Below are 12,561 nucleotides of genomic sequence, written 5' to 3'. Positions count from 1 at the left end.
GACATTGACAGTTGACCCTTGACATGAAGTTAATGTCATGTAAATATTGTTAATTTTTGATAATTGATAATGAAGATATGATCAAATGAAGAATTTTACAAAATGGCGCGTAGATGACGTCATCATGACCATATGACCTTGAAAAGCTTATTTTGCCGTCTCTATGATAGATTCTATATATGACGAAAAAATCAGCCAAATTGATTCAGCCAATTCCGAGAAAAGTTGGCGACAAACATAGGTGCCAAGAATAAATAAAGAAAATTCTGACGAAAACAATAGGTGATCTGTCATAGACAGACCACCTAATAAAATGTTGTACATCTGAGATACAACAATACACTTGGAAATGTCAATGTTTACACAAAAGGAGCTATTATAAGATCAAATGCTTTCATTAATAAACAAGGATTGAATCGAAAATGAATGAAAATCATTATCACAGTAGCTAAGATGATATGATGATGATGATGAAATATTGACAGGGATGGCAGGATGATTATGAAGGCGACATTAACATGAACCTGAACAAAAATGTTAACTTGTTAACAATATTGCCTTACTAACATTTCATTTATTATAATAGCACATGTTTCACTCAGAAAGTTAAACTCCTTCAGCACTTTGATAAATATATAATTTTTACTTCATGTTTCACATAAATATTTAATTGACCATTTCATTAATTTCAATGTTTTAAAATCCAATATCTCTGCAAATATCTAAAGATGTGGGAACATACGCCATACATGAAACTCATACATACATTAGCATATGTGACAATCTCTTCGATGATGACTGAGGAATAAGAGTCAAGTCCACCGAGACTAACATGGCAAGTTCAGTAACTCAAATATTCATTAAGCATTGGGGACATGACTTACAGGTAATAATCAGAGTTGTAGATTGTGAAATAATCTTAAAGACAATCTCACATGCAGCTAAAAGCAATGTCTTGATCATAATACCTATGCACCAACAACAATCCACTGAATGGAACAGAGAACATGCTGCTCCACAAAATATAGACTATTCCCTGGCATCTCAGCCAAGTATTTTCCACACTGATCTTAATCAAGGGATAACAGTTATGACATTGCAGTCTATTCCAAAGTTCTTCCTTTGAATTAAAACCATAAGAAGGCTGTGTACCCTCCACACAAAAGAATAACTTCATCATATAATCCCTGTCTACTCGTGGCAATGAAACAGGTTTGACTGCCAAATATGTCTCCACACTGTTCTTCATAGAGGGATAACAGTCATAATATTTCAGTCTGTTCCTGTGGATGTTGTCCCTTTGAATTGAATTTATATCAGAAAGTTTGGTGTAGACTATGAGGTCTCATCTTCTGAGTTCTTTGTCATCACCACAATGTCTTGTAGGATTGGTAGGAGAAGCTGGAATGCATCCTGGATGTATGATGTGCTGTTAGAAGCCTGGTGGAATGAACATGTAAAGTGAGTGAGATTTAGTCATAAACCCGGTGAACGGTTCCATAAAGCTGTCGGTATGTTACAAACAACTTTACACACGACTTGTAACCTGTTACTTGTGTTTAATGATATATCCCTAAAAAGATGATAATTACCCAAGAACATTCTTAGTTATGAAACACCATCCCACAAGAGTAAATCAATTATTGAGGATTAATTAATTTAGGCAAATATTCCCTAGAAATATTCATCCATGCACTGTTATTTGAAAAGATGAAAAGAAACTCCCTTGAAAAATAATGTTACTCTCTCATAAATTGTAGAAAATCCATTTAATCTTTATCTATCATATACTTTCATACCCCATTTACATGTCACACACCCTAGGTATATCAGGGGCCGCGGAACGGTTTTCAAAGTGGGGGGGGGGTGACCATGCTAAAAATCACAATCATAAGGTCATTTTTGCACACGCTTTTTCAAAAAAGGGGGCTGAAGACCCCCCCCCCTCCGTTCCACGCCCCCTGTACATGCATATGTATTCACTGTCGCAAGAGTCATTACAGAGTCCAACCATTTCAGTGACCACACTGATCATTATCTAGCTCTTTTTAAGATTAATTTATTCAACATTTGTCATTCAAAATATTTTTTTTTCCAAAAAATGGGGGCTTCCATCATTCAAAAACTGTCAATGAACTTACCTCAAGATAGATGTTTGTTATGATGGTATTGACTTCCTCTGACCCCTGATCACCCAAGGAACTCAACAGCTCACAGAATTTGGTCGCAACAGAGCTGACCTCCGCAGACAAAATACTAGCTAGCCTGCAGGGATAGTATGGGAAAGAAAAATAGAGATAAAGAGCAAGATGGAACAGATATGACAATGGCATGTTTACAAATCATGTTAGCTAATTTCAAAGTCAAAACAAGATAATTCATATGTTCAAAAGAGCTGTTGTGTGTATATATCAAATACATGTATTTTCAACTAGATGACTGATAGCTTGAGTATATTAGCCACAGAAAGTCTATATCTGTTGAATTTTACTTTGTTAAAAATCTGGGTATATCCTATATATCTAATTTTTATCACACAGATCTTCCAAAAAATAAAGTTGATCTTTTTTTGGAACTTTTTAAAAATTGCAATTTTTTTCTTTTTAAAGTTTTGTACATCAGGGCATTTAGTTCTTGTTTTCCATGCAGCAAATGTCAACATACTTTGATAATGTGGTAGCTCTTTCCACTGGACTCTTTGCCTTGGCTTGTTCTGTCTCCTGACCTAGCAGCATAAGTTCTGATACTTTGTGGAACTGTTCAATTGTCCTGGCTGTAAGCTCTGCGAGGGTCTGCATTGCCTTAGCATGAATATCCTGATCAGAAAAACAAAAGAACAAGACAGTCTAAAATATATAAGCCTGTCTTCTTAAACACATTCAAAGTACACAAGATTTCTGAAAGTGACGAGGGTTTATAAGCTGCTGGTATGCATAAAGATAAATAGAAAGTATTGCGATGAAATGTATGTAAATAATTTAGTTCATTCTTTTTTTTCTTTTTCTCTAATAAATGAGGAATGAACATTTGTACGCACATCATAAACATGAACATGAGCATGTTCAAATGATAAAGGAGATCAAATTATATCCATAAATTAAAAGTTAATGTCCAGAATAATTCAATAGGACTAACTTCTAATGATATAATCAACTACGGACTTGCCATTCAATGTAAGCGGAATCACTAACAGACCGTAGATATCAATTTGAAAAAAAATTTGAATCCATGAGGCTCTATCCCTTTAAGCGTTGAACGCCAAACAGGGTACAGCAACTCCAATCTTTTTTCATCTTTTGGTCTGACGTGGCCAGGGTTTGGAGACGGACGCTCTGCCAACTAAGCCAACACATGGGTCATCACTTCATAGAAAAGCATGATGCATCAGTGGGTAAAATATTGCCCTATAGAACTCATGAACTGTGTAAAATAGAAAATATATATGAGATCACAGAAAAGATAATATAAACTCACTTACCTTGATATCTATCGTGTTCTCTTTATCATCCTCTTCATTTTGTTGTGATGTGTGAGTCGCTAACCAATCTCTTGTCTCCTTTTGAACCTACATGACAAATAAATAGTTCGTCACTTAATTTTTTTGAGGACATCTGTAGCTGTAAATCTCAACTAATATTTTATCCTTGTCATTCCCCCTCTCCCCCCTTCCTCCCCTTAAACTGATAAATATGTTGCTGAAGCAGTGACAACTAATTTATCAACTTTTCTCAAAACAAATAAATAAATATCACCTACCCTCTGTAACTTGTCTGGAGTTGCAGCCATGCTCAAACTAAAAAGCAGCTCGGTGATGACATTTACAAAGTCCTGATCGCTAGCAGTTTCTGAGTAAAAAAATAAAATGAAGATACAGTCTTATGAAAAGAAATGATATATCGAGATAAATGAAACATTCTTCCAGGAATTTGGATCTCTTCAGGATGGTATTCAATTTTCATTTCTATGTAAGTATGGATTTTCCAATGTAAAAAGTTATGTCTATTATGAAATCATATATTCTTTATTTTGCATCCCCAACTTCCTGTCTTTCTTCAATATTTTTCCAAGATCCCCCGACATAATTCCCCCCAATTTTCTCTGACAAATTGTTCCTGTGGAAATTCACAAACACCAAAGTATATACTCATCACAACCCCAACCCTAACCTCCATCCTTATTTTCATATTCTGAATCAAACCACTACTACTGTACAACTTGGTAAAACAAGACCAGAACCAGTGCAATGAATACAGGATCGAGTGGCAAAGAATTAAGCTATCCAATGATGTACCTTCATCCACTGCATCTAGATCCTCTAGCTGGAATGCATCCCTGACCTCTAGGAGTTCAGTCTTCAGATCATCTAACCTATCATCCGTTACTATGGAGATAGATGATTGAACCTTGGTTTCACTCTGATTGGATAACATCTCAAGAGCTTCTAGATGAGCTAGACCTGAGAAACAATGTTAACAAGATATTCATGGGAATCTAACACTAACCTTTAATACATAAATTGTTCATTAATGATATTTTATTAGTTTCATAGCTATGTGAAGGTGCATTAGACTTATTTTTAACTGTTCTTCAATGCCACAATTTAAATATGTACTGTCTTTTTTCCACACCATAAGAAAAATAAGATTCAAACCAAGTTATCTGATCACCTACAATAATTAGACAAATCTAATGGGATTGATAAAATAACTAGCATACATTTGGTTTCCTGTATAACGAATTGCTAAACTGGTTAGGGGTATGGGTGGCTTAATTTTTATGAATTTCACAAGAAGTCACTTGTAGGAGATCAAAATACACTTGAAAACATCAAAGAAATCACCAAAAAAATCCTTCACTTCCACACCTTGCACAATCACGGAAATAACCAGCAACAGAATTATAAAACAGTAGAAAATAAAGAGATAACCTTCAAATTGAGTGAGATTTTAAATGGTGTGATTACCATAGATTACTAACCTTGCACAATCATGGAAATAACCAGCAACAGAATTATAAAACAGTAGAAAATAAAGAGATAACCTTCAAATTGAGTGAGATTTTAAATGGTGTGATTACCATAGATTACTAACCTTGCACAATCATGGAAATAACCAGCAACAGAATTATAAAACAGTAGAAAATAAAGAGATAACTATCAAATTGAGTGAGATTTTAAATGGTGTGATTACCATAGATTACTAACCCTGCACAATCATGGAAATAACCAGCAACAGAATTATAAAACAGTAGAAAATAAAGAGATAACCTTCAAATTGAGTGAGATTTTAAAGGGGAATGAAACCTTTGGAACAAGTAGGCTTGTGTCGAAACAGAAAAATCAAAGAATAAGAACAAAGAAAGTTTGAAAAAAATCGGACAAATACTGAGAAAGTTATGAGCATTTGAATATTGCAATCTCTAATACTATGGAGATCCTCCTATTGGCAACGCGACAATGATGTGTGATGTCACACATCAACAACTTTTGATGGACTATAAAATGCCCTGAAAATGTGTCTTTTTGCTTTTTCGTATGGTGATACAACTCTTTATCCATGATGATGATGTATTCTTTAAAAATCTGTATTACATGCCCTCCTATAGAAAGAATACACGTTCTACTGATCGATGTAATAAAAGAGGCAATTTAAGTGAAATATATACTAAAGTAATGGGGAGAGTTGTTCAAGAGTGACATCACACATCTTTGTCGCATTGCCAATGTGAGGATTCCATAGCATTAGTGATCGCAATATTCAAGAGCTCATAACTTTCTCATTATTTGTCCGATTTTTCTCAAACTTTCTTTGATCTGTTTCTTTGATTTTTCTGTTTTCGCACAAGCTATCTTGGTCCAAAGGTTTCATTCTCCTTCAAATGGTGTGATTACCATAGATTACAAACCTTGATACTGGTCAAAGAGAAAGCTATAGTTGTACTTCTGATGTTCTTCTTCCTCCTGTCTCCTAGCAGCCTCTTCTTCTGCATCTTTCTTGGCTTGTCTTAAAACCTACAAGAAAGCATACATGAATGAGATGGTATCAGAATGTGTCCAATAGGATTGGAGTCACACATGTAACGTGAACATGATTTAGTATGTATACGTGTATAAAACAATGATATGAATTTCCACAAATTTTATTGGCAGTATGTCTTCTGAGCAATACAATATAAGCCAGTCAAATTAAACTCTTCCTCCCGGGAATCATTTCATGATGTATCTTGCCCGTGATTTCCCCCTGATTCCTTTAGTGAGTTTCACAAAAAAATAATTTCAGCCAATCAGCTGCAAGGATTTCAGTTATCCACTGACATGACAAGTCATGGAACACTTTAATAGTAATTTTTACTCAACAGAGGAAAGATCTTTGTGTTTTTTTTTTTAATTAAGCTTAATAATTCCAAGACATAATGTTTCTCTTTGCACCAGCAAAACACAACTGAGGAGTACCATAATCCTTTTTAACAAACTGCCTCCAAAAAATAATCTCTGTACAAAGCCTATGTGAATTAGAGAATTCAGTAATCAACAGATTATACAATCAAGTTCTCCATACGTTTGACTTACCTCTGACAGGTTACTTTTCTCTCTTTTTGGAATAATCATTCCTCTTTTCTTCTCTAATCTTGGGTCACCTTCCTGGAGGATGTCCATTGTCTTACGTCCAATCATCTCAAGGGCATCAAGGCCACCACTCACCTATGGTCAAGAAAATTAAGTATGATCTATTAAAATGACCTTTTCACAATGCATACACTGCCAACTTTCATTTTTACAAGAGGCCTACTCTTGAACTGAACAAGGATCCCCACCGCAGGGAGAACAAGGATCTCTCTAAAACTGTACTGTTTTGTAATTTAGGAATTATAGGACAGCAATACTGTGTCTAATGGATGGTGTATATTATTGTCAACCAATCGCTTAATATGAATTCACATGAGTGATATCATAATAAGGACACAAAGGTTGTGACTGATCGAATTCTTAAGACTCTTAATCAGGAAGCTGTTTTTCGTACATCCATACAGAATATGATTGGTATTTGATTCGGAAGCAATTTGTTTTATTATAGATGTAAATTTTAATGTTCAAGATGGTTTGGGTATATGAAGCACATCATTTTTATGAATACATGTTACACTACAATGTTAACTCACATTTCACACATTTGAAATGCTTATGATTACTTAGGTAAGTAAAAGGTTAAGAAGGCTAGACAGTAAATCAGAATCAAGATTTCAATGGCAATTACCATAATACTTAAGTTTATGCAACTGAGTATACTGCAGTCATTTTAACTGAAAGAGAGATAAGAAATACAGTGGGGCCTGTAACACAAAGCTTAGCAATTATCATAGAACATTTTCTACGATCAATTCCATTGACTACAATGTACAATCAGTCGTTGAAATCAAGCGTACTATCAATAGCTAACCTTCGTGTTATGGGACCCTGTACAGATTTGAAAAGATTTATCTAAGAATCAAAACAGGCAAATTCTTATTCCTTCCAAGACTTTAATTTTTTTCATTAACGATAGATATGGAACTGCACATAAAATTGAACGATTTATAGATGGTGAGAATCAGCACGATACAATTCCTTTAACGCCTTGAGCACTCACTGGTCAACTGGGTATGTCAGGGTATCCTATAGTGCCTTGAAAACAGTACCTTGTTAGATGGACACATAAACAATATTTTATTATGATATCTTACCGTCTTGCCCATGGCACTGGTGAGGACTGATGCACCTGAAGAGAAAAAACTACCAATACCAGCACCTTCTTTCTCTTTCACTTCTTCCTCTTGTCCTTCACTCTTATCCTCTGAACATTCTCCCTCTGTAAAAAATATAAAATGAATACAAAAATAAATAAAAAATCATTCCAATGCTATCTCCAATAATAGACATTTACATGTCTCCAGAACAGGTACTTCAAACTCTAGAATTGAGGATATGGAAACCATGACAATTTAAATGATCCAAATGCTGCCCATTTTTTTAGAACAGTCACACAGCTTGTAGGGAGGCCAACAAGCAAAACTTGGCATTACCCACCAAAGCATTAAAAAATCTAATCTAATTTAGTCAAAGAACAGTGAAACAAGATTGGTGTCTACGATGACTACTCCATTATCATCAGCTTCTAGTAATGATAAATTTGTCGACCATGAACTGAATATTTGCTGACGTTGAAGCAAATTTTTAGACAAAATTATGCAAAACATGTAATATACCTCTTCTCAGTAAAATTTCTAAGAAGTCAAACAGATTGCTGTGGTCCAATATATTAGAATTATGCGAAGTTACCTGTAGGTTTAAGATTAATTTCAATCAAACCTCATTTTGAAATAAAAATACAAGATAACATTCAACAAGGTATCTCCATACATACATCCTTATACAAGGAATTAGAATGAATCATCAGGTCATTTGAAACTTGGGGTGAACTCTATAGTTATCATCTACAAATGTTGCAGTCAATTTCATGCTTTCATGAATGCCCCTTCTCATGAAAACAAGATGTTCACTTAACTTCTTTTTTATGTCCCTTATTCAAATGTTAGGCTGACAACATGTGACATGGAAAAATCTCAAGAAGCACATAATATCAACACAGGTAAGGGAATATAAGCATACCTTTTATTTCTTGATCCCCTTCATCTGGCTTGGCTGATTGCTCTTCTTTCTCCCTGGCCATCTTCTTTGCTTCCTCCTTCTCAATCTCTCCGAGTTCCTCTGGCTTCGGTACACCCAATGATGTCTCAACATTCTCCAAGACTTGAGTAAGACCCTTTCCTAAAGTCATTCATAGCAGCAGTGAAAATTAGTATTACCATCCATTATGTTTATAAAGCCAAACACCTCGTATGCATATTTTTTTTAACCTATTACACTTTACCAGAAGCAATGGGAACTTGAAAATATCAGAATTCTCCATGTTTCTCGGATATCTATATCTCAATTTAAAAGAAGAGCTACTCTTGGGTTCTGGGTGATTGTTAAAAATTAAGATAAGTCAATAACAACACCCTTCAGATTATCAAAACTGACCCAGTGCAGTTTTGTCACATACACTATTAGAGCTGTACGGCAATGCAAATTGCAATAAATGTAACATATTCAAGAGAACAAGAAATTATATTGTTGTGAATAAATTATTGTACGTGAACTCCTGAGCATCATTGATCTTTAAGCTATCCTGAATTCAAGCTTAATGAATTTAATTGCACACCGAGAGCCATCATTAAATAGAAGCTTATATTTTCCTCCTACTATTCTTCAATGAGAAATAAGACGTGAAGCAAATCTAACATTACTATTACAAATAAATACTAATCAAACTCACCAACATTGTCAGAGACCTTGGTGACTGTTGCAGCAGCAGAAGAGAGAAGGGATGTCCCCCATCCACCCCATCCCCAACCACCACCTGATGCACTAGAAGCATTCTCTGGGGCCTTGCCTGCTTTAGCATCGGCCTCTGTATCCTCTTGTCCAGAAGAAGCTCCTCGATTTACTATCTCTTCTCCCTCTGGCTCCTTTTGTTCTTTTTCTTTTCCTGGAGTTCCCTCTGTTTCATTGCCATCATCAGTCTTGACAGATTCCTTTGCGTCTCCTCCCCCTGTTTCATCCGATAAGTCAGTTCTACTTTCAGTTTTGTTGACATCATGCTCCATTCCCTTACCATCGTTTCCATTCTTTTGTTTGCTCATGTCTGGCTCTTCCATGCTTTCTTCACCTTTAGTTCTTGATTCATCAACATTTACTTCTGTTCTGAAGCTATCAGCATGTTCACTTTCTGTTGATTTCTGTGTAGCACTTGCAACACTTTCATTGTCCTGTGACTTAGATGGTACTGGCTTGGAAGCATCATTGTCATCTTTTTTCTCAACAGTTTCATCCTGTTCACCTTCGTCTGCACTTTCAAACGTAACTTCAGCATCACTGTCACTACTATCAGCCATGATGAGGTTTCCTCAGCTCAGCTCTGGTCATAAGACAACCAAATTGTGAAATATTTCAAAAGAAAACATTAGAAACATTAGATTTTTTTTCATAACATCTTTTCCTTTCAATAACTGAATTACATGCTTTCCCACCATACCAATCTTGATCATGTGCTTTCAAAAGAAATACAAACTTGCTATTTTGTAGCTAGTTTTATAGACACACAAAATTTTTAGTAGGCATAGTCTGGTTTACCTGGTTACATACAGTCTGATGAAGGACCCTTCCTTCTTCGCCTCATTTATGTCTTTTCCTCTCACACTCCACCTCCTCCTCATCTTTTTCTCCCTAGTCAAGGCTCAACCTTATTTTAATCTTTCGGCTCCTTGTCATGCCCCACCCCCTCCTTACCAACGGCTGCATGGTTCATTTATTTCTTCTTTCACAACATTTGTAAATAACATTAGCTAACAACATCATACAAAATACTTTTTACATCTTAAGTACTTTGATTGTCACGCACATTTAAAATCTACAAAGATCATATTAAAAAGAAAAAGTATGTACATGTACATGTATGTCATGAAAGAGGAGGAGACCTTCAAGAAGCTGAGCTTGTCAAAGCAAGGTCCCCTAAAAGAGAATACATGGCATGTGATTTTAACTAGTTTAAAAGAGATTAGAGGTAAAATTTACCCAGAAAAAAACCAAACAAAACTGCACAAAATCATGTGAGGGTTTAATATCTACAAAGGGAAAAGGTAATGCAGGGGGATGAAGGATGGAGAGGGAGAGAAAAGTGGACACAAAACAAAACAAAGGATCAAGAAAAGTGATAGGCTTAGAAAAGGTCCCTTGCATAGTTCCAGGTATAGGGGTTAGGAAGATTGAAAGAAAAGGAGTGAGATAGAGAAAGGGAAAACATAGTCACAAGAGGAAAGTTGGTTAAATGAATATTGAATGGCCAGCCTTGAAAAAGAGGGGATTGACAAATGAGCTAAGAAAAAAGTCATAAGACTTAAACAGGTCATATGACATTGTATTTACATTAAATAGTATCAACTTAATTACTCAGTAAAAGCAATTTCAGTTTGCGTTTGAAAACAGAGACAATGACAGAACAAGTTACATCAATAGGAAGTGAATTTCAATACTTAGGACCAGTATAAGCGAGTGTTTTTAGAGCAAAGGCGGTTCTTACCCGTGGCATATGTACTGCAGTTGCCTGTCTAGTATTATAACTGTGAACTTGATTATTCTTTCAAAATATTTGCGCAAATGCATTCAGGAGTGTACCACTTTCATGATCATAAACGAGTAAACCTAACTGTAAAAGATAGATATCTTCTAACTTTAATAGTTTATCATTATAGAACAAAACATTATTAGTGTGTGCACGGTAATCTGCATTGAAAACAATTCTTATCACCCTTTTTTGAGTGACAAGTATCTTTTCTAGTTGGGTTTTTAGACTTTCCCCATGCCAAAACTCTGTAATGAAAATATGGCAAACACAAGTGTTCAGAGATGACTCTAGACTCCTCTAGGACCATGAATTAAAAAAAGGCATCAGATTCAGAGATCATCTCCTCCATGTCCTTTATCATACATCAGCTCAGTGTTATTTGTTAGTCACATTGCTCTTTACTTCATCTCTTGGGATTCCCATCTCTTTCTTCAACCTCATATTCTTCTATTTCCACGTTTTACATGTTCTTTCGGCCCTTCCACCTTCTCTCTCTTCTTCTTCCATCTATAATGATCTTTTGCTTCTGGTCCAGTAAAACACAAATTTCAACACATGGGACTGTAGTGTAACTGTAGTGTAACTTAAGGGGAATTTTCAGGCATAAGAATTAAGATGCCAATATCATTGGGAAAACACTAATCATCACAGAAAAATACCACTTTAACGTGTGAAGACTAACTCGCTGTTGATACAAAACGACAATACAATATATTTACCTCTAAGATCAGAACATAAAGATCTACCCTTTTCCAGTATTGAGCACAGCAACATCAAAACAGCGCTACCGTGTTTACGTCCACGTCATAACGAAAACGAATAAACGTGATACGTATAATTATAGTACGTGATGCCGTACGATGGTGGATGGAGGATGGCGGAGGCCTGGGATGGTACCCTTTCAAATAAAAAAAACAGAGTAAGCTAGTATACAGGGGCCGCAGAAGCGGGGGGGGGGGGCGGGCGGGCTTCAGTCTCCACTTTTTTCCCAAAACCGTGTACAAAAACGTAAAAATGCATGACCATATGATGTGATTTTTGGATTTTCATGGTCAGCGCCCGCCCCCACTAATTGGCTCATGCAGCCCCCCCCTTATTTTGAAAGCCGTTCCGCGGCCCCTGGTATACCTAGACCAAAAGCTTCAATTTCTATTACATTGGCTGTTCCGCTGAACTACGTTAATTGGCCCCACTCACCATGTTATTACAGAGGAGAAATAAAAATTAAAAATAACTTGTTACAGCTAGTAGACAGCTGCCAACTAGGAGCTCCCTATTCTTTTACCCTCTGGAGATCGGGGCACCCTTTTAAAAAAATATATATATACATATTAAATATGGTACCGTAGGAGAATTGAGT

At 35.8% G+C, this 12,561-nt stretch overlaps 1 protein-coding gene across 2 annotated transcripts; it reads right to left on the bottom strand.

The window, feature by feature from the left end:
- Positions 1–313: 313 nt before the first annotated feature.
- On the bottom strand, positions 314–12,007 carry LOC121407861 (protein FAM114A2-like). Of its 2 annotated transcripts, none has more exons than XM_041599104.1 (12): positions 11,921–12,007; positions 9,354–10,011; positions 8,645–8,803; positions 7,720–7,844; positions 6,569–6,700; positions 5,905–6,010; positions 4,292–4,456; positions 3,757–3,845; positions 3,479–3,565; positions 2,665–2,816; positions 2,142–2,265; positions 314–1,440 (listed from the first exon to the last, which is right to left on the bottom strand). In XM_041599104.1, the coding sequence occupies exons 2-12, from the start codon at positions 9,970–9,972 to the stop codon at positions 1,336–1,338; spliced, it is 1,863 nt and encodes a 620-aa protein (XP_041455038.1). In that variant the 5' UTR covers positions 9,973–10,011; positions 11,921–12,007; the 3' UTR covers positions 314–1,335. The 2 variants fall into 2 exon arrangements, with proteins under 2 accessions (XP_041455038.1, XP_041455030.1); XM_041599096.1 differs by having other exon boundaries at positions 9,354–9,995.
- Between the last annotated feature and the right edge of the window lie 554 nt (positions 12,008–12,561).

The sequence above is a fragment of the Lytechinus variegatus genome, chromosome 1, assembly GCF_018143015.1.
Source record: "Lytechinus variegatus isolate NC3 chromosome 1, Lvar_3.0, whole genome shotgun sequence".
Lineage (NCBI taxonomy): Eukaryota > Metazoa > Echinodermata > Echinoidea > Temnopleuroida > Toxopneustidae > Lytechinus > Lytechinus variegatus.
The sequence above is the reverse complement of the archived record's forward strand: the minus strand, read 5'-3'. Positions and strand labels throughout refer to the sequence as shown.